The following is a 23,354-nucleotide window of genomic DNA, read 5'->3' as shown; positions in this document are numbered from 1 at the left end:
CTCAGACAAGTTCTTCCGTCTTTATTTTTGTAAAAAATCAAACAAAAAAAATGAAAACAACAAAGTCACCACCAAGCACATGACAACTCACCAGGCAAGGCCTTGCTGCCCTGCCTCCATGTCCCAAGGGTCCGATCGGCGGGGTCAGGGAAGCAGCCGTGTGGGCGGCGCTTTCCCCAGTCAGGCTGTTAGAGAGCGGGGCTTGGGAGGGGAGGGAAGCCTTTGAGACGGGCGTTCCTCGCTGGGAAGCTGCTTGAGGCCAGTCTGCTCTAAATAACCACAGTGCCCTGGCTGGTGTGGCTCAGTGGCTCGTCGGCCTGTGGATCAAGGGTCCCGGATTCGATTCCAGTCAAGGGCACGTACCATGGCTGCAGGCTCCTCCCTGGCCTGGGCCCTGGTCGTGTTCAGGAGGCAACCAATCAATGTATTTCTTTGACACTGATGTTTCTCTTTCTCCCTATCCCACTCTCTAAAAAATCAATGGGAAAAACCGCGGGTGAGGATTAACAAAAAAAATTAAAAGTCTCTTAAAAAAAACAAAAAACCGTAAGAGTGAAATACAGGGAAGGAGGAGCCTGATGTCAGAGAGTCTCCAGTGACATGTTGGTTTGGGGGAGGGCCGTGTCGGAATGTGTTTTAAGGACCCAGAACGGTTTCATGAGCTTGCTCAGTGCTCCTGGACAGACTGATGATGAATGCGTGTTGCTTGTTAGGCTCACTATGGTAGGCGGGGCTGCAGGTCTGGAGTCCCTGTTAGTGTGCTTAGTGCTGGTGAGGAGGCGGCCCCCTCGGATGCTGGAGTCCCCCGTCACCTGCTGCTGAGTAAGGGGGCCGCGCCGGAAGGATCCCGATTCCGTAGGAGTGTTGGGTGAGCCCACGTCTGTCCGTCAGACGGGAGCAAGTGTAGTCCCTTCTGGGCTGACCGCGGGGCCACCCTGCATGACCCGGCTGCAGCCTTCAGCCCCACGGTGGGCCTTGGTCAGGCGGTTTAGGCATAGCCGCCAGCCATCTGACTGGTGGCCGCATTGCTGCCTACTCCTCGCCAGGCCTGGAAGCTGAAGAAAGCGCTCAGTCCATAGGCGATCATCACTAAGCACGCGAAGAACTGAAAGAGGAGAGGACACACCTCGGCTGAGTCGTCTGCAGCGTGGCCGTGGGGAGGGTGCGGTGACAGTGACACTGGCAGGAAGTGGGCAGCCTGGGGCAGGCACAGTGGGACCCAGGGCTCCATTAACCTGGACCAGTTGCTCTGGCAGCCACACCCACTCCCACTGAGCCACACACTCATCGAACACCTAATTGTTGGGGGGGGGGCTGATGGTGCTGACATTACATCCCAGTGGGGGGAACCCTTAACCATGCAGACAGGCGTGTGATAGGCAGCTGGACAACATGCTAACAAGCGTGATTGAGGCCAGGAGCTACTTTAGACATGAGTGATCTAGTTTTTAAAAGGCAACATTCCAAAGCTACCCTAGGAATCTTCTGGAATCCGTTCATGGGAGAGCCTGTGAACCCCCCAAATGGTCTAAACTGAAAGGTCTTAGCATCTGCCCTTTTCAAGTAAGGATGGGGCGATACTTTTCAAAGTTCTTTGGGGGGGCAGGGGGGGCCTACAATCCTTAGTGAGTTGCAACTGATTGACAGCCAAGTTCAAAGGTTAACCCAAACTTCTGTTCACCACAGGTATCTCCCAAGCCTAGTGCTCCTTCGGGCCTTTCTGTTAGGGGGGGACCGAAAGCTCGGCTGCCCTGAGACCTGCTGAGTTAGGACGAGAACTCGGGAGGTGGCAGGTGCCTGGCCTCAGACCAGGGAGCAGAGGGGCCCAGGGCACAGCCCTCGCTCTGGCCAATCCCCGGTCACGGCTGAGGCCCAGGGAGCCGTACTCACGGAGGCAGCTGCACGCTGGTTGTACGGCCGGGTGCCCTTCAGGGACGTCTGCTCGACCGAAGCGGAGCAGGTGATGAAGGCGGTGATGTAGAGAACGGTGGCACCCATGTTAAACACCATCAGCTGGGGGCGGAGGAGAGAACTGGCTGAAGACGGGAGACCTCCGAAACCGGCGCCCCTGAGCAGCCCGCACGGACGGGCACTGAGGAGCGGGCACTGAGGAGCGGGTGGAGACACCCGGGCCTCACAGGCCAGAGCCCATCTGAGCGGAGCACAAACATCAAGGCTTCGGGAGCTGGTCAGAGGCAGCGACATGCCCAGCGGGCAAAACCCATTCCCTATGGCAAGAGGCCGAACACAGCCTGTCACTGAGCGCACCAATCAGCTACAGACTCTTGACCCCCTCCCCGACCCCTTCCCACTGCAGGCCTGGGGGTGGGGGGAGGGGGGTTCCACATCCCTCTCTGCCCCAAGTGGGAGGAATGTGTTCCCCTTCTGGCCACATTTTAGGCTCAAGGCAGGATCCGGAGCCAGACTGGCAGGGAGGACCTGAGCTGATGGCCAGGCCCAGTGCCTTTTCTCCAACCCGGGGCCCCGGAGCCGGTAACGGTCTTAACAGACTGCGAACTGCCTCCCTCAGACATGCTTGGTTCATCCCACAGTTTATCTATTAAATTACCAACATTATAAAATTAGATTCCATATGAAAACCTGAAGATGCCATAAAATCTTTCAATCGTAAAATACCAGGTCTGGCACCAAGCGGCCGGCTTCCCCTAACAGCAGCTGGAACCGAGTAGAGGGGGTCCCTGTGGGCCGGTGGGTACCGGGCTCTCCAGAACCCACTCCTAACCCACCATTGCCTGCCCGGTAAAATCCCAGAAAAACCCCAACTCGGCAATCCCACCCAGCCCTCCGGGAAGAGGCCTGGGAGTGTGAGAGATGGCCTAGCCTTCAGGGCCCGGAAAGGAGCCGCTGTCAACCGCTGAGGCTGGGGGCAGTTGGGCCCTCCATCTCCAGAGCCCTGGGGGGCGGGGCGGACCCCTCCTCGCCCCGGGACCTCCCCTGCGAGCCCGGCTCCTGCTGCACACGCTGCCTGGCTCCTGCCAGTGATGTCAAGATCCAACAAACCCGGTCTGTCTTGAGGATGACTCACGTTTCCTCGCTTTAAAAAGTCATTGAATTGCAAACAAAGCTGCCTAGTCCCAGGCCTGCTTGTCTTACAGTCACGTGCCTCTCTCTGCTCTCTGCTCGCTGGGCCCTCCGATCCCAGCTGCAGGGCTTTTCCGGGTCCGAAACCCGGCGCTGTCTCTGCCTCTGGCCCCGCACGTCCTGTGCTCGCTCCGTCCTGGAGACTGACCTGGCAAACCCGGGCTCCACCCTCCCGGAGGCAGCGGGTGGACACAAGCGCCTCCTGCACACACCTCCCCGCACACACCGCCCGCACACACCGCCCCGCACACACCGCCCCGCGCACACACCTCCCCGCACACACCGCCCGCACACACCGCCCGCACACACCGCCCGCACACACCGCCCGCACACACCTCCCCGCACACACCGCCCGCACACACCGCCCGCACACACCTCCCCGCACACACACCTCCCCGCACACACACCTCCCCGCACACACACCTCCCCGCACACACCTCCCCGCACACACCTCCCCGCACACACCGCCCGCACACACCGCCCGCACACACCTCCCGCACACACCTCCCCGCACACACACCTCCCCGCACACACTGCCCGCACACACCGCCCGTACACACCGCCCGCACACACCGCCCCGCACACACCTCCCCGCACACACCGCCCCGCACACACCTCCCCGCACACACCTCCCCGCACACACCTCCCCGCACACACCGCCCCGCACACACACCGCCCCGCACACACCCCCCCGCACACACCTCCCCGCACACACCTCCCCGCACACACCTCCCCGCACACACCGCCCCGCACACACCTCCCCGCACACACCGCCCCGCACACACCTCCCCGCACACACCTCCCCGCACACACCTCCCCGCACACACCGCCCGCACACACCTCCCCGCACACACCTCCCCGCACACACCTCCCCGCACACACCTCCCCGCACACACCGCCCGCACACACACCTCCCCGCACACACCTCCCCGCACACACCTCCCCGCACACACCTCCCCGCACACACCGCCCGCACACACCTCCCCGCACACACCTCCCCGCACACACACCTCCCCGCACACACCTCCCCGCACACACCTCCCCGCACACACCGCCCGCACACACCGCCCGCACACACCTCCCCGCACACACCTCCCCGCACACACCTCCCCGCACACACCGCCCGCACACACCTCCCCGCACACACCTCCCCGCACACACTGCCCGCACACACACCGCCCCGCACACACCTCCCCGCACACACCTCCCCGCACACACCTCCCCGCACACACCTCCCCGCACACACACCTCCCCGCACACACCTCCCCGCACACACCTCCCCGCACACACAGCCCGCACACACCTCCCCGCACACACACCTCCCCGCACACACCTCCCCGCACACACCTCCCCGCACACACCTCCCCGCACACACCGCCCGCACACACCGCCCGCACACACCTCCCCGCACACACCGCCCCGCACACACCTCCCCGCACACACCGCCCGCACACACCTCCCCGCACACACCTCCCGCACACACCTCCCCGCACACACCTCCCCGCACACACCGCCCGCACACACACCTCCCCGCACACACCTCCCCGCACACACCTCCCCGCACACACCTCCCCGCACACACCGCCCGCACACACCTCCCCGCACACACCTCCCCGCACACACACCTCCCCGCACACACCTCCCCGCACACACCTCCCCGCACACACCTCCCCGCACACACCGCCCGCACACACCGCCCGCACACACCTCCCCGCACACACCTCCCCGCACACACCGCCCGCACACACCTCCCCGCACACACCTCCCCGCACACACTGCCCGCACACACCGCCCCGCACACACCTCCCCGCACACACCTCCCCGCACACACCTCCCCGCACACACCTCCCCGCACACACACCTCCCCGCACACACCTCCCCGCACACACCTCCCCGCACACACCGCCCGCACACACCTCCCCGCACACACACCTCCCCGCACACACCTCCCCGCACACACCTCCCCGCACACACCTCCCCGCACACACCGCCCGCACACACCGCCCGCACACACCTCCCCGCACACACCGCCCCGCACACACCGCCCCGCACACACCTCCCCGCACACACCTCCCCGCACACACCTCCCCGCACACACCTCCCGCACACACCTCCCCGCACACACCGCCCGCACACACCTCCCCGCACACACCTCCCCGCACACACCTCCCCGCACACACCTCCCCGCACACACCGCCCGCACACACCTCCCCGCACACACCGCCCGCACACACCTCCCCGCACACACCTCCCCGCACACACCTCCCCGCACACACACCTCCCCGCACACACCCCCCGCACACACCGCCCGCACACACCGCCCCGCACACACCTCCCCGCACACACACCTCCCCGCACACACCTCCCCGCACACACCTCCCCGCACACACCTCCCCGCACACACCTCCCGCACACACCTCCCCGCACACACCTCCCCGCACACACCTCCCCGCACACACCGCCCGCACACACCTCCCCGCACACACCTCCCCGCACACACCTCCCCGCACACACGCCTCCCCGCACACACCTCCCCGCACACACCTCCCCGCACACACACCGCCCCGCACACACCTCCCCGCACACACCCCCCCGCACACACCTCCCCGCACACACGCCTCCCCGCACACGCCTCCCCGCACACACCGCCCGCACACACCGCCCCGCACACACCTCCCCGCACACACCTCCCCGCACACACCTCCCCGCACACACCGCCCGCACACACCGCCCGCACACACCTCCCCGCACACACCTCCCCGCACACGCCCCTCCCCGCACACACCGCCCGCACACACACCGCCCCGCACACACCGCCCCGCACACACCTCCCCGCACACACCTCCCCGCACACACACCTCCCCGCACACACACCTCCCCGCACACACCTCCCCGCACACACCGCCCGCACACACCTCCCCGCACACACCGCCCGCACACACCGCCCCGCACACACCCTCCCCGCACACACCTCCCCGCACACACCTCCCCGCACACACCTCCCGCACACACCTCCCCGCACACACCTCCCCGCACACACCTCCCCGCACACACCTCCCCGCACACACCGCCCCGCACACACCTCCCCGCACACACCTCCCCGCACACACACCTCCCCGCACACACCTCCCCGCACACACCTCCCCGCACACACCTCCCCGCACACACCGCCCGCACACACCTCCCCGCACACACCTCCCCGCACACACCTCCCCGCACACACACCTCCCCGCACACACCTCCCCGCACACACCTCCCCGCACACACCGCCCGCACACACCTCCCCGCACACACCTCCCCGCACACACCGCCCGCACACACCGCCCCGCACACACCTCCCCGCACACACCTCCCGCACACACCTCCCCGCACACACCGCCCGCACACACCTCCCCGCACACACCTCCCCGCACACACCTCCCCGCACACACCTCCCCGCACACACCGCCCGCACACACCTCCCCGCACACACCTCCCCGCACACACCGCCCGCACACACCGCCCGCACACACCTCCCCGCACACACCTCCCCGCACACACCTCCCCGCACACACCGCCCGCACACACCTCCCGCACACACCTCCCCGCACACACCGCCCGCACACACCTCCCCGCACACACCTCCCCGCACACACCTCCCCGCACACACACCGCCCCGCACACACCGCCCGCACACACCGCCCGCACACACCGCCCCGCACACACCGCCCCGCACACACCGCCCGCACACACCGCCCCGCACACACCTCCCCGCGCACACACCTCCCCGCACACACCTCCCCGCACACACCTCCCCGCACACACACCTCCCCGCACACACCTCCCCGCACACACCTCCCCGCACACACCTCCCCGCACACACCGCCCGCACACACCTCCCCGCACACACCTCCCCGCACACACCTCCCCGCACACACACCTCCCCGCACACACCGCCCGCACACACCTCCCCGCACACACCTCCCGCACACACCTCCCCGCACACACCTCCCCGCACACACCTCCCCGCACACACCTCCCCGCACACACCTCCCCGCACACACCGCCCGCACACACCGCCCCGCACACACCGCCCCGCACACACCTCCCCGCACACACCTCCCCGCACACACCGCCCGCACACACCTCCCCGCACACACACCGCCCCGCACACACCTCCCCGCACACACACCTCCCCCCACACACCTCCCCGCACACACCTCCCCGCACACACCGCCCCGCACACACCTCCCCGCACACACACCTCCCCGCACACACCTCCCCGCACACACCGCCCGCACACACCTCCCCGCACACACCTCCCCGCGCACACACCTCCCCGCACACACCTCCCCGCACACACCGCCCGCACACACCTCCCCGCACACACACCGCCCCGCACACACCTCCCCGCACACACACCTCCCCGCACACACCTCCCCGCACACACCTCCCCGCACACACCTCCCCGCACACACCGCCCGCACACACCGCCCCGCACACACCTCCCCGCACACACCTCCCCGCACACACCGCCCCGCACACACCGCCCCGCACACACCTCCCCGCACACACCTCCCCGCACACACCGCCCGCACACACCGCCCCGCACACACCGCCCGCACACACCTCCCCGCACACACCGCCCGCACACACCTCCCCGCACACACACCTCCCCGCACACACACCTCCCCGCACACACCGCCCGCACACACCGCCCGCACACACCTCCCCGCACACACCTCCCCGCACACACCTCCCGCACACACCTCCCGCACACACCGCCCGCACACACCGCCCGCACACACCTCCCCGCACACACCTCCCGCACACACCTCCCGCACACACCGCCCGCACACACCGCCCCGCACACACCTCCCCGCACACACCTCCCCGCACACACCGCCCGCACACACCTCCCCGCACACACCGCCCGCACACACCTCCCCGCACACACCTCCCGCACACACCTCCCCGCACACACCTCCCCGCACACACCTCCCCGCACACACCGCCCGCACACACCTCCCCGCACACACCGCCCGCACACACCTCCCCGCACACACCTCCCGCACACACCTCCCGCACACACCGCCCGCACACACCTCCCCGCACACACCGCCCGCACACACCTCCCCGCACACACCTCCCCGCACACACCTCCCGCACACACCTCCCCGCACACACCTCCCCGCACACACCTCCCGCACACACCGCCCGCACACACCGCCCCGCACACACCTCCCCGCACACACCTCCCCGCACACACCTCCCGCACACACCGCCCGCACACACCTCCCCGCACACACCGCCCCGCACACACCTCCCCGCACACACCTCCCGCACACACCTCCCCGCACACACCTCCCCGCACACACCTCCCGCACACACCTCCCCGCACACACACCTCCCCGCACACACCTCCCCACACACACCTCCCCCACACACACCTCCCCGCACACACCTCCCCGCGCACACACCTCCCCGCGCACACACCTCCCCGCGCACACACCTCCCCGCACACACCGCCCCGCACACACCGCCCGCACACACCTCCCCGCACACACACCTCCCCGCACACACCGCCCGCACACACCTCCCCGCACACACACCGCCCCGCACACACCTCCCCGCACACACCTCCCCGCACACACACCTCCCCGCACACACCGCCCGCACACACCTCCCCCACACACACCTCCCCGCACACACACCTCCCCGCACACACCTCCCCGCACACACCGCCCCGCACACACCGCCCGCACACACCGCCCGCACACACCTCCCCGCACACACCTCCCCGCACACACCTCCCCGCACACACCCCCCCGCACACACCTCCCCGCACACACACCTCCCCGCACACACCGCCCGCACACACCTCCCCGCACACACACCTCCCCGCACACACCTCCCCGCACACACCGCCCCGCACACACCGCCCCGCACACACCTCCCCGCACACACACCTCCCCGCACACACCGCCCGCACACACCTCCCCGCACACACACCGCCCCGCACACACCTCCCCGCACACACCTCCCCGCACACACACCTCCCCGCACACACCGCCCGCACACACCTCCCCGCACACACACCTCCCCGCACACACCTCCCCGCACACACCTCCCCGCACACACCGCCCCGCACACACCTCCCCGCACACACCGCCCGCACACACCGCCCGCACACACCTCCCCGCACACACCTCCCCGCACACACCGCCCGCACACACCGCCCCGCACACACCTCCCCGCACACACACCTCCCCGCACACACCTCCCCGCACACACCGCCCCGCACACACCTCCCCGCACACACCGCCCGCACACACCGCCCCGCACACACCTCCCCGCACACACACCTCCCCGCACACACCGCCCGCACACACCTCCCCGCACACACCGCCCCGCACACACCTCCCCGCACACACCTCCCCGCACACACCTCCCCGCACACACCGCCCGCACACACAGCGCAGCCTGGCAGGAAGAAAGACCAGCCTCCAGAGAGCCTCTGCCACACAGGCTCAAACTCCGACTGCCCCCAAAAGAAAAAATATATTTAAGACTCCAAATGGCCTCTGGTCTCTCCAGCCAACAGCCCCTGACCTGACTCCCTTCCCCGGAGAAAGCCAGGCCCGTGTCCTTCCGGGCTCCGCTCCCAGTGCCCAGGAAAGCTGGCCACCAAGCCACCCACCCCGCCCCCAGCTCTGCGGGCTGCCCCTCTCATCTAGGGGAGGTCACACCCACAGCTCCGCCCGGAGCCCCGCCCAGACTCACCACCAGCGGCCAGGGCACCATGTACCACTTCATGTGCAGCTGAAACAGGTAGAGGACGAAGAGGACGATTGTCACCAGCCAGAGGAAGACGGCGACGAACATCACCCAGCCGTAGGCCGGGTACAGGTGGTACGGGGTGTCGGCGATCAGCGCCCACACCAGCAGCCCCAGCCCCTGGAGGGAGGAGAGGGCCGAGTCTCGCAGAGCGCCCAGCACTCGGGCTGGGGCCACAGGCCAGGGCCCCGGGGCCTGATGCTGGCGGGCTCTGTCACATTTCCATTTAGTCAAGAAATATTTACCGGCTCCTCCCGCACCCCCTGCACCCCCAGCCCTTGCCTGGTAAGGTCCCCCCCTTTCCGTCTCAGCTGAATGTTCCCTGCTCAGGGCCCCCTCCTCCACACAGGGTCCCAGAACTCTGGGGTCCCACCCCCCAGGACAGAAATTGTTTCTTTCCCCGGACTGTGAGCTCCCCGAGAGCAGGATGACGTCTCAGAGACCAAGCTGACGCGCCCCCAAGGGGCTAACAGCACGGACCCCAGAGAGACTGGCTGGTTTGAAACGTCCCTCCCCGCCAGCTGCGTGCGGGCACATCTGCCAGCTCTGTGCTTTGGCCGCCTCCTCTGCCAAATGAGCGTGCGGACCACACCTGCGTCTTAGAGCTGCGTGAAGGACCCGGATCTCCCAAGGACGTGCTTGTCTAATTATCCCCAGCCCTCCAGGCCCAGGGACCCGACACAGCCCTGCTGGGGCCCCTGGGGGAACAGCAAAGGGCCTGTCTGCTCTAAGGCAGGGAGCTCAGGGGAGGCCCCTGCAACCCTCTCATCAGTGAGTCTCTATTATCCCATCCCCCAACAGGAACAGAGGGAAACGCGCCCTGGTTATCGGGGGCACCCGTGGGCAAAGGGCAGGATTTGAACCCAGACCCGTCCTCCTCTGGAACCGGGCCCCTGAGAGCTCCTTGGTGACGTGTGCAAACGAGGACACTGCAGCCTCCGGGCGATGGAGCTGCTGGATAAGCTGCGGGAATCTCTCCTGTTCCTTCAGGCCCCGCCGCCCTGGCCCAGGCCCAGGGCGCCGCCTCGGTTTCTGCCCCAGAACAAGGAAGGTCCATTCCTCCATCCGAACCAGACGGACTGGTTCCCTGCCACCCCCACCTCCTCCCTCACAGCCCCAAGCATCCGAAGGGAGCACCCCCACCCAGGGCGCCAGGACACCCCCCTCAGGACAGGGCACCCCCACATTTGCTGACACCTCTGCTGGCCTGGGTGGCCCTACTGGGGACCCATACTCTAGCGGGAGAAGGGACCAGAGCCTTGTCAGAAAACAGTAAACCCCACTGTTCAGAGGAAGAGGGATGGCCCCCACCTGCCACCTGCCTCCAGGGCTGCCCGGCCCCTCTGCCCCGACCCACAGGCCCCTGAGGAGCAGCCGCGGCTCGGACTGAAGCAGACAAAAGCCCTGCTCTCACCGAGGGAGCCGCTAAGCACCCAAGACCCAGTGAGATGTGGGGGGTCCGGGGTAAGGGCTAGGGGAGAACCCCAGCTGAGAGGGTCAGTTGCAGTTTTGGATAAGAGGCCAGGACGGATCTCAGTGGGAAGCAGACACCTGAGCAAGGGCGGAGGAGGGTGGGGGAGGGGACGGGAGGAGCAGCATTCCGCCTTTACACCTGGCCCCGTCCCTGGCCTACATGTTCACCTGCCCCTCCATGCTGTAGGCAGTTAGACAGACATGAGCAGAGCACGGACCATGGGCCGCGTACAGGTCACCAGGGTGAAAAGCCCCAGGTGCCCAGCAAAGGACAATCAATGGTAGGTGGGACCTCACCCCAGGGTGACCTTTCCTCCCCTAGCAGATGGCTGGTCATGCGACTCGGACCCCTGACCTTTCCTCTGTGCAGATAACATCGAGGCCTCAGTTGGATTTCAGCTCCGGGCCCAGAGAGGCAACAAAACCAGCCTCGGGACCAGCTGCATCGGATAATGACCCCTGGCCTGGTGCTGGCCACTCAGTGGAGACCACACCGGAACGGACACACCTGGCAAGCCGCTGCATCTGCGCTGACATCTTCCCCTGGGACCTCCCTAAAACCTCCGCCCTTAAACCCCTTAGGACGGAGCACCCAGCACACGCTCCCTCCTGGGAGCGAGCCCACTGCCTTCCCGCCCCCCCCCCCCACCCTGCACGTTACCATCAGCTTCCTCACTCCCAAGCTCCCTTCCGTTACCTCTGGAACCTGTTTCCTCAGCCCATTTCTTCCAGGCATTGCTTCTTCTACTCTGTGACGTACCCAACAGATGTCTCTCAAGGTTGGGGTCTGGCTCTGAATCCTTTTCTAGCCAGAACCCACGTACCGAGGTTGCTGAACCCAGGTTTGGTCTGACCCACTGGTCTACACCCGGTGATGTTCCTGCTGCCTACACCGCCATCACACACACACACCTTCGAGTCTTACTGTCACACACACTCACACACACATGCACACACACACATACACACGCACACACACATACACACACACCCATACGCACACACATGTATATACACACACATACACACATACACACTCACACACATACACAAACACACACACACATACACACACACACACACATACACACTCACACACACACATACACACCCATACGCACACACATGTATACACACACACACACACACACCCATACGCACACACATGTATACACACACACATACACACTCACACACACACACACATACACACACACACTCACACACATACACACACATACACACACACATACACACACACACACATACGTATACACACACACACACACACACATACGCACACACATACACACACACATACACACACACACATACACACACATACACACACACAGACACACATACACACACACACACATACACACATACACTCACACACACACACACTCTCACACACACACACCAAACCTCCTGCCCTAACCCTAAACTCTGAGGCCCCGGCACCTCCTCAGCCAAGTGCTGAGATACGGAGAACTCTCTGGAAATCTTAAAGGTGCAGCTCCCCCCTCCCTTTTTTTTTTCTAAAAACCTAAAGATTTCAGGTTAGGAATTTTCTCTTTAAATGAGAACTGTCCAAAAAAAAAAAAAAAAGGCACATTCACGTGTGCCCAGGACCTTTGCACCTCCCAAAGAATTTCTAAGCAAGTGGATAACAGATATTTTTGTTAGAGTCGCCTGCAAAGAAGAGAGAGATCCGTCACCAATGCCAGACCAAGAGGCGTTCCGAGGTTCGGGTGGGCCCTCGTCCAGGGACTGGTGTCCTTCCAGGAGGGAAGCTGGACGCAGAGACAGAACGCCATGTGAGGACGGAGGCGGAGACCGGAGAGAGGTGTCTCCAAACCAAGGAGCACCAAGGGCGGCCGGCAACCACAGCTGGGAGGCCTGGGTCAGGCTCTCCTTCAGAGCCTCCGGAAGGGACCGCCCTGGCCAACACCCTGAGTGTGGACTTCCAGCCTCCAGAGCGGCGAGAGGATCGTGTCTGTGGCTTTAAGCCACCGGAGAGGGGAACGTTTGTCACGGCAGCGCTAGGAAATAACACATCTCTCTGGGCTGCTCTCTGAGCCTGCGGGCGGCGTCCTGACCTGATTGAATGTGGGACGCTGGCATCGGTGCTTGGCCTATTACCTCTCTGGGTTCAAGCTCCGATGCTGCCACCTTCCGCGCTGCATGGCTTCGGGCAAGTTGCTGGACCTCTCCGTGCCCCCGTGTCCTATTCTTCCAAGTGTGCCTACCTCCGGGTTAGTTCTGAGATGTCGACGGAGAAGTCTACAGCAGGTGGGCAAAAGCAGGCTTACGGTTGTTCATATGGAAAAAGACATGCAGGTTGGATTATTACAAGAGCTTTAATAACCCAAAAGAATCTCACAGGGCAACTGTAAACATACTTTTGCCCACCTGCCTATAAGGTACTGAGACCAGCACCCAACGTAGACTTAACACTCAATTCCTGTTCTACCATCATTGCCACGCTAAGAAGTGTCAATGTGGGTTTTCCAGTCCATTCTCTGTGCCTGGAGACCTTGGGTCTTAATAGTGTGTGCAGTTCCCAGGGGTGTGAGGCCCGGCGAGATAATGAACGTATCTAAACTGAAGCACCAGGCCCGGTGCCTGGCAGATAAGGGCCTTGTGCCAATGTGGCCCCACCCACCTGTCAGAGACGGGCTCAGCCGAAGGGGGAGGCCCAGGCGCCTCCTGGAGCTGCACGCCTGCTCCTCATAGGCTGAGGTCCCTGAGAGAACACTCTATACCTTCAGACCTCAGTCTTCCCCTCTGTACAATGGGACCTCAGTCTTCCCCTCTGTATAATGTTCTCCAAGGCTCCCCTCAGTCTGAGGCCTGACACCCCTCTACACAGGCCTCCTCCAGGATGACCCAAAGCCCGCTCTCCCATCAACCCCACGAGGGCTAAGCTAATTTCTCTCTTGCCCAAAGAGGGTCACCCCAAGTCTGCCTTTAATCCTCCCCACTCCCTGGGCTGGGTCAGACCCTTGCAGATTCGCTGTGTGGCACTGGGGGAATCACCTAACCTTTCTGTTCTGTTTCATCATCTGACATGTGAGGAGGTTGGGGAGGGGGTGCTGTGCAGGACAGTTCCAAGCTGTAGTGGGCATGAGCGGCCGTGGGGCTGTTAGACCGTCGGGGCGTTAGGGAGAGAGAGTACACCCGGGCGGGACAGCGCCCCAGCCTGGAGGCCAGCACTGGGGCAGGCAGGTCAGAGAACTGACTAAGGGGCTCCAGGGGGGGGGGGGGGGTCTGTGTGCTGGTGTCTGAGGGAAGGCAGGCCTGAGGCAGCCAGAACTTCTATTTTTCAAAAGACATTGGAATCTGAATTTCTAAAAGTCTTCTGCTTTTTGTTGTTGTTGTTAATCCTCATATGAGGATTTTTTTTCCATTGCTTTTGAGAGAGAATGGAAAGGAAGGATGGGGGTTGGTGGAAAGAGAGAGAGAGAGAGAGAGAGAGAGAGAGAGAGAGGGAGAGAGAGAGAGAGAGAGGAGAGTGAGAGAGACACACATTGGTTGTCTCCTGCTCATGCCTGGACTCGAGACCAGAAATCACCCTTAGGTCCACGGGTGGACATTCTAACCACTGAGCAAACTGGCCAGGACAAATCTTCAGCTTTTTAAACATCGAAAAGGAAACCAAATGTTTTAGACAAGTGCAGGGGCAGGGGCCACCCAGCATCCCCCAGGACTCCCTCCCCCCGGCAACTGCACCGTCCGGGAAACTGAGGCCCATGAGGGGAACCTTGTCCCAGGGTTCCCCCTCGCAGGGACACATCTGGGCATCTGAGGACACTCAGAACTTGGCCTGGCCAGGCCCAGCCTCCACCCCCGCCCTGGCCCTTCTCCCTGGAGTGAAAGGGACTTTATGGGGACAAAAAGCCACCTATTGTGCCACAGGAGACAAAGGCGCAGGGGACAGAGGCTCCAGGCCCCCGGGCTGGCCACAACCCCACAAGCCACCCCACCCCTGTCAGGCGTGGGGGAGGCCGCTCGGAATTCCCGCGCTCACTCTGAGCATCTGCACTCTGGGCATCCGAGAGCCACGGCGAGAGCCACGGCGAGAGCCACGGCGGTGCGGGGGACAGAGCAGCTTCACAACCCGCAGGGCTGGCGCCAGCCCGGGGCGGCAGGCAGCGCCCTAAGCCTCGCTTTCCTTAGCTGCAAAGGGGGCATGAGCCACCGAACCCAGCCCTCCAGTCACTGAACAAACGCCGGAGCCCTCCCGTCCGTGCCAGGCGCCCAGGCGCCGCAGGGAGCTCGGCCCAGGCCGTCACAGGGAGCGATGACACGGTCACCTTCAGGGCTGTCCAACAACGGCCCCTATCGCACTACCTGCTGTTCCCCAGGCACGGGTTTCAGACTGAGGGTTTTTCAATTCGCAGAACCTGACCTTTGGCCCCTGCCTTCCTGCCCTGACCTCTCCGTGAGACCCTGAGGTGCCACCCGGCCCCTCCCCTTTGGGCAAACAGGAGGGTCCAACCCAGCCCAACAACAAAGGACCTGTTAGTATCCAGGTTGGAGCTCACCGGGCTGCCAAGAAAAACAGGCCCCCCTCCCCTCTGACCTCACCCCTACCCCCCTCAGGTTCCCATTAGCCACGGGGACCAGGGCAGGACCCCTGCAGCTTCCCAGACCATGTGTGAGCAGGACATGGGGACCTGGTCCTCACTGAATCCCACCACAAACAACTCAGCAGCTGACAAGCAGTGGCCAACACCTGGCCTTGCCACGTGCACAGAACAGCGACTGTCCACCGTGGACAGCTCCCCCCCCCCCCCCCCCCGCCCCCGGCCCTGCCATGGCCTTGTCCTCTCCCCACTTACAGAGGAGGAAGCAAACAGCCAAGGTCACCCAGCCAGTAACACTACTGCTTGCTGCTGTGTGATCCTGGGAAAGTGCCTTCCCCTCTCTGGGCCTGAGGGACCTTCAGGTGGCACCTGCCTGGCTGTTTGGGTCCCTACAAACTCCATGAACTATTTTTTTTACTCAATTTTCATGTGCTTAAAGATTTTTTGCTAAACTATTTTATTTATTTTTGAAATCTGTAATATATATGACTTTTAAATCACAAAAAAGTGGGAAACCTGCATTATCTATCATAATAAAAGCTGACTATAAAATTAAGTACAATGTATAACAACGTTAGTATATCCTAGACAGATACAGTTGCCTGCCAGGGCCCAGCTCCCTCTTAAAAAGGGGGAGGTGGGGTGGGAAGGTGTTAAAGCCGACTCTCAGGATGTGACATTTTCAAGTTCTACACAGAATTGCTTTATTGCCTTTAGAAAGTCCTAACTGGGAACCAATTGCCAGAAGCCAAAAAAAAACAAAAGAAATTCAACAACATAAAAGCAAAAGTGTGAGGCGAAAACAAAACAAAACACCACGAGCAAAATAAAAAAAACAACTAGTGAAATCATCTGCAAATCTTGTGGCACTTGTAGCAATGGGTAACAGAGGGCCCCACAACTCGGTGGGTCGGATGGGGAAGAAATACAGACAAGGAAATACAAATGGCTCTTAAAACATATTTCAAAAGGTCAACCTCACTCATAAGACTACAGAATCATGCTAACCCGACCCGCCGTTTCGCCCATCAGGCTGGGGCACGTGAGAGGTGGGCTAATTCACCCTGGCGGGGGCTGTAGGACAGGCGCTGTACCGGGAGGCACACGGGTGTGTGTGGGGGGGACGGGTGTGACCTCTACAGGGGACATTTGGCAGTCTCTGTCAAAATCATGAGCACAGCCCTGGCCAGTGTGGCTCATGGATAGAGCGTTGACCTGCGGACTGAAGGGTCCCAGGTTCGATTCTGGTCAGGTCACATGCCTGGGTTTCGGGCTCGATCCCCAGTAGGGGGTGTGCAGGAGGCAACTAATCAATGACTCTCATCATTGATGTCTCTCCCTCTCCCTTCCTCTCTGAAATCAACAAAAATATTTTTTTTTAAAAAATCACAAACACACACCAACCCCCAACCCAGCAGTCCCCCTTCTGGAAACGTGGGGCACAGATGCACTTGGTGCTGGGACAGCAGGGTGGGCAACAGCAGGACAGCAAGAGGGAAGCCCAAGTGTCTATCATCGAGGGGGGCGGGCCCGGCAATTCACACCTCAGCTGCACAACGAGACCCTTACACAAGCCCCCAGTCCACACCGGGACCAAAGGGCCGCCAAGGCACATTTTCCAGGGAAAAGGGTGCAGAAGGACGTGTGTGTGTGTGTGTATGTGTGTGTGTGTCTGTGTGTGTGTGTCTCTGTGTGTGTGAGTGTGTGTCTGTGTCTGTGTGTGTGTGTCTGTGTGTGTGTGTGTGTCTGTGTGTGTGTGTCTCTGTGTGTGTGTGTGTGTCTGTGTGTGTGTGTGTGTGTGTGTGTGTGTGTGTGGACTATATCCCTGGGGTAAAGTGGGGAGAGGTAGGCATCTACAGCCACATTTGCGTAGATCTCCTTAAAAACAAGGGGCCCACTCTAACCAAAGGGATGGAGATTTTTCACTGCGCTCCCCCACTCCACTGGACTCCGGAGCGCTGTAAATACATCACTTATTAAAGGAAGTAAGTAAATAAAGGGTTAGAGAAAAGGACGCACGGGCGCGATGGGCACTGGCACAGAACACTGGGTGTACCGCCTGGGACGGGGACGGGGAGGGGGAGGGGGAGCTCGGCTGGGCACAGGTCCCAGGCCCCATCGGCTCTGTTAAGTGGGGGTGCGGTTCTGTGTAGAAATATGTACCAACTGCCCTGGAACCCCGCACACATATTGGTGGCTGCCTCGCAGGCCGGTCAGGGAGGGACAAGAAAGACCGCATTTCCATGGACCACCCTTGGTACTGTTTGAATGTTTTGCTTTTGTCCATCACTTTTCCAAACCATTTGTTATTTAGGTCCCTCAACAGAGAAATGGCTAAAAGGGAGGCGGCTACGTGACGCTATGGGGTGCCCTGAAAGAGTTAGAAACGGGGGAGGCAGCTGTACAGCAGGAGCCCGACTGGCACAGAACAAAGCCGTCCGTGTTTCTTTACACGCACGGGAAAGACCTGCGACACCCCAGACCCTGGTTCCCTTGGGGAGGGGGGGGGAGAGCCAAGAATAACTTTCGCCTTGTCTGCAGTAGGCTTTCTTTTTAAGGAGGGTGTGTTCGTGTATTTATAACATAATTATAAATTAATTCGAAATAAGCCAACACCCTCCCAGCCACACGCGGGGAGGTGGGCGGAGCTAACAATGCCAAGCATGGTTTGCTCTGTGTTGGGGGAAGCCCCTGAGCTTGCAGGGCCTGGAATGCAGCGCCAAGGACACCGAACCCACAAATCTCAGAGCCAAGGAAAGCCCGGGAACCCCAACACTGCATTCCCAACGCAACCAGCCTCTGCTCACACCTCTCAGACCTGAACAACCTCAGCCTCTTCTTGGAGGCCAGCTGACCTTCAGGCCCTGCCTGCCCCGCACCTGGAGAGGAGCTGGCCTGCCTGCTGGGGCCGAAGGCAGAGCCAGGATCAAGGAGGAAGAACTTCCTAACACTCCCAAGTGCCCACGATGGAGCAGGCCGCACTGAGAGGGACTGAGCTCCCTGTCTCTGGAAGCATGCAAGCTCATGTTGAGCATGCACCAAGGGACCTCTGGGAGCAAGCGTGAGAGCCCTAGGATTCTGACACGGTGAACCCTAGGTGCCCTCCATCCCAATATACTCCGCGACAAGCTCCTGGCAGGCACTGTCCTCTACAGCCCTCGCAATCCCACAGTCACCATTTCACAGACAAGAAAACTGAGGCTCAGGGAACTCAGGGAACTTACCCAAGATCACTCGGCCGGGAAGGGACAGAGGCAGGATTTGAACCAAGGGCTGTGCTCCCACCAATACTCCCAGCATCACCCGCACTGGATGCTGGGTCATTGTGATCGAATGCAGGTGAGGCTTCTGACCTGTTGATTCACCTGCAAACTGGTTTCCCAAGAGGTAGGACAAGAGGAAGGACGGAAGGTGCCAAGCTCAATGGGGCTGTTGCCACAGGACATTCACACGGCTCCTACATCTTGGGCCTCAAGGATGCCCTGGCATGAGCTATGGTCTGTTCTGACCCTCCTTAGCACCGCCTCCTCCTCCCATTTTACTACACCCATTAGCGCGCACTTCTGTCAGGGAGCCTTCCCTTTGTGGCCCTGGCTCCCGAAAGAGTCTCCCTTCCTGAAGTCCCTCCCCTTCTCCTCCAAAGCATAGGAACACCCATCCCCCAACAAAAAACAACACACTAAACAGGAAGCAGAGCTAAAGCCAGGCTTTGAATTTCTGGATCTGAGTGCAAATCCCAGCCCTGCCACTTTACCCCACCACCCAAGTTCTCCACCCTCTCTGAGCCTGTTGCCCATCCACTTTCTTCCCAAGACTTGGGGAGGATTTAAAAAATAATAAACATATGGTCACGCAACGGCATCCACTTTATGCTTATTCTATAAAGGCTTTGGGATCAGCCATAAGCACAAATTAACATGATCTTCCACGACATTCTTACACCTTCTAGCCACACAAAAATCTGCAGCATCAAACCTCCAGGTTTTTATCATCCAAAGAGTTGTCTCTAGATCCAACGCGCCTGCTTCCTTTTCCAAGACGCTATCTGCGTAAATTCACTGCTTCCCCTTTTGCCCAGGCCGCTAGGAAGCTCAACAAAGAATAAGAGCCTTAAACTTGCTGCAAATCGCTGGCACAATGATCTCTTTGGGACTAACGTTCGTTTTGGAACTAGATAAGGAGGGAGGGTTGATAAATCAGTGAACACTGAGGGTGGTTCTTTAGGACACATTTCATACCAGACGAAAAGCCTATCTCCTGCGCCCACCCCACCCCTCTCCTCCCAACACACACCTGGGCCCCTTCACCCAATCCCGGGAAATGGAGAATCACTCTCATCTTCCCATTTCCCACCTCCTCCAGGCAGCCCTCCCTTCAACAGCACCAGACCCTGTGCCTGGTGGGAAAATAGCTGATTGTGATCCTCAGGGCACAGGCCAGAAAAGTCAGGGCTTACCTCCCCTAGGAAGGAGGGCTGGGAGATCTTGCCCCCCCCCCCCCCCCAGCCTCAGACCCAATGGAACTGTCCGTTGCCAGAGAAACAGCTCAGGAAGCAGGTTCTCCCACAAGCTGATTGGTGAAGGCACTAAAAGGAGATCTTCAGAACTCTGATGGGAGACCCTCATCCTCTGCACCCCAAAAGGCACCCCAGTCACACCCAGGCCCTGGGAGTCCCGAGACCTAAGTGCCGATCTCCACTACAGGACTGCGTTCTATCCAGACCTCAGTGTCCACATCTGTGTGATGGGACCCAAATGTTCAAGACTGGTCTGTGAGCCCACAGGGCCCCCCCGCCCCCGGCCACGGCAGCCAAGACAGAGACACAGGCCTCCTCTGGAGGAAGCCACAAGGTGCTTGTAGGTGTTCGGGGCAGAAATAGAATATTGAGGACTAGCTAGTTACAAGAAATCATGCTGTTAACTGTGACCGCCCGGTCCTGATTAAAGAAAGGACATGCTAACCTGGCTGGAGGTTGTGCGCCCCTGGGACCTGGGAGCCCACCTTGGAAGGGGTCCTTCTGCTTACTTCCCTCCCCATGTAATCTTTGGCCTAGCTGCTGGTTTATGGGGGGCGGGGTGCAGAGCAGATTTTCGGGGGTGACCTGGCTCTCCCATACTGCCGGCATTACTGGATTCAACCCCGTCTCTGCCTAGCTGGCTCCAGTAGTGACAGGCCGCCTGCACCCACTGGTGGTCCGGTTTCCCGGGCACCGGGATGCTCTTCTCAGTCCAGATTCCTCCAGTTCCCCGTACTCCAGCCTCACTGTTCTCGTGCAAAAGGAGGGATGCTTAGGTCCCGGCTACCCCAGCCAACCCTAGGGGCCCACCGTCCGCTCTCACCTCAGCCCCACTGCGATCCCCTCCGGTCCCACCGCTCCTGAGCCCGCCCGGCACCGGCCACCTACAAGGCTACTCTCCCCACTCCCTTTCTGCTTTCGGGTCCCCACACCTCGGCTCAGGGGGCACCCCGCCCTTTGAGCCCCGTCCCCGCCCAGGCCTCAGGCTTCAGGGAAGCCCTGCTCCACAGCCACCGGAGCCTCGCCCACAGCCCGGCTCCAGACCAGAGGAGTCCCCACCCCACCCTTCCCCAGAGCAACTCCTGCGGAGGAATTAAAAATGTAGATTTCTGCGCTGCGCTTCCCGAGATTCCACTTCCACACTTTTCCGGGGGTGGGGACGGAGAAGCCAGTTTCCCCCCCTCCAGGAGCAGCCGAGGCCGGGAGCAGGGGGCCCACCCCGAGGGGCTGAGGGGCTGGGACACGGAGACCGCACTGACCGAGGAGGCGGAGGGGCGCCGGGCGGGAGGTCTGTGCGGAGGACCCTCCTCCAGCCTGAGCCTGGCAACCTGCTGGGACCGGCGGCGGGGGCGCGGGGGCGGCCACCTCCGGTCCCCGAACTCCCCTGGAGACGCCCGGCCCGCGGCTGGAGGGGGGGGCAGCCGGGGCGTCCGAGGCTGGAAGGCGCAGGAGTCTCGGCCCCGGCTCCCCGCAGTCACCCCGGCGCTGGGCGCGGCGCCCCGGTCCGCGAGGCCGCCAAACCGGCTGGAACCCGGCGGCTCCCCCAGCCAGGCCAGACGGCCGCTCCCGGGGCGCCCCCAGGGCCGTGCCGAAGTTCAAGTGCTGGAACGGGGTGCTCCGGGGTGCGGCCCGCGGACAGAGCTGGCCGGGGCCCCGGGGGCCGGGCCCTGTCCCGGCAAAGGCAGACCGAGTCGTACGCGGGGACCGTGGCTTCTGTGAGCGCGTCTGGGGGGCCCTGGGGGCACCTGGGGTGATGGGGCGTCAGCGGCCTCTGGACACGGGCGCGCGGGGACGGCAGCGGGGACTCTCGAGGGGAGGGTCCCAGGGCGCTCGCGTGTGGGCCCGGTTTGGGGGGTCTGAGGCGCTGGGGGGGGGGGCCCCGGCGCGCTCACCAGCTGCAGCAGCATGAGCGCCCCGACGACGGAGCGCACGAAGCCCGGGTCCGGGCGCAGCGCGGAGACCGGGGCGCCGGCGCCCTGCGCGGGGCTGCTGGTCCGCGTGCTCACTTTGGACGGGAACTCGGCCATCGCGGCTCCGCTCGCCGCCCCTCCCGCGGTGGTACCGGCTCCCGCGCTGCTCCTCCCGGGGACCCGCTCCGCCGCCGCTCCCGGCGCTACGCGCGGCGCAGCAGGAGGGACCCGGAGCCGCCCGCCCCGCCCCGCCCGGCCCCGCCCGGCCCCGCCCCTTAACCCTTCGCTCGCCGCCCGCCCCGCCCCGCCCCGCCCCGCCCCGCCCCGCCCCGCCCGGCCCCGCCCCTTAACCCTTCGCTCGCCGCCCGCGGGTCCCGCCTGCAGACGCGCGAAGTCGCGAGGTTCCCCTTTGCGGACGGGGAGACGGAGGCCGCAGCCGGGAAAGGGTTCCTCCCGGGAGGCCGCCTGCCGGGACTGGGCGCCGCGCTCCGAGCCCTCCTGGGCGGGAACGGCGACCGCGCCCTCCGGGTGCCTCTAGGGCCAGCCCCGGAGCCCCTTTCTCTTCCCTTAAAGCGGGGTCAGCACCCCGGAGAGGGAGACCGAGCGCCGGCAGGGGAGGGTCTGTGAACTGGGTGCCTGTGACTTAGGAGCACGCTGAGCAGTGACCTGGGTCTCAGCCTCCGGTCCCGGCTGTGAGGGATGTGAAAGGAGCCGCCGCACGAGCCGCTGTGCAGAATAAAGGCCGCCCTGGCCTGGCCCGCGGTGGGGCGGTGTCCCTGAGAAGGTGGGAGATGGTGTTGGGGTTAAGGTTTCATCACCCCACCCGCGCCCTCACACACACACACACACACACACACACACACACAGCCTTAGAGGCTTGCACAGGTGACTCGTTTTATTCACCAACCAATGTTTGCTAAGCGCCTACTGCATGCAGGGCCCTGG

The 23,354-nt window shown here is 62.5% G+C and overlaps 1 protein-coding gene across 1 annotated transcript; it reads right to left on the bottom strand.

Moving 5' to 3' along the window:
- Window position 1: 1 nt before the first annotated feature.
- Window positions 2–22,611, bottom strand: PLLP (plasmolipin). Its single transcript, XM_008152304.3, has 4 exons — window positions 22,392–22,611; window positions 9,865–10,038; window positions 1,891–2,013; window positions 2–1,105 (listed from the first exon to the last, which is right to left on the bottom strand). The coding sequence occupies exons 1-4, from the start codon at window positions 22,524–22,526 to the stop codon at window positions 989–991; spliced, it is 549 nt and encodes a 182-aa protein (XP_008150526.2). The 5' UTR covers window positions 22,527–22,611; the 3' UTR covers window positions 2–988.
- Between the last annotated feature and the right edge of the window lie 743 nt (window positions 22,612–23,354).

The sequence above is a fragment of the Eptesicus fuscus genome, chromosome 21, assembly GCF_027574615.1.
Source record: "Eptesicus fuscus isolate TK198812 chromosome 21, DD_ASM_mEF_20220401, whole genome shotgun sequence".
NCBI lineage: Eukaryota > Metazoa > Chordata > Mammalia > Chiroptera > Vespertilionidae > Eptesicus > Eptesicus fuscus.
The sequence above is the reverse complement of the archived record's forward strand: the minus strand, read 5'-3'. Positions and strand labels throughout refer to the sequence as shown.

Coding starts and splice junctions, on each gene's coding strand:
- PLLP (XM_008152304.3), bottom strand. CDS start 22,526: ATGGCCGAGTTCCCGTCCAAAGTGAGCACGCGGACCAGCAGCCCCGCG. Junction 10,039..22,391: donor CGCTCATGCTGCTGCAGCTG/GTGAGCGCGCCG, acceptor TCCTCCCTCCAG/GGGCTGGGGCTGCTGGTGTG. Junction 1,106..1,890: donor ACCAGCGTGCAGCTGCCTCC/GTGAGTACGGCT, acceptor CTCCTCTTTCAG/TTCTTCGCGTGCTTAGTGAT.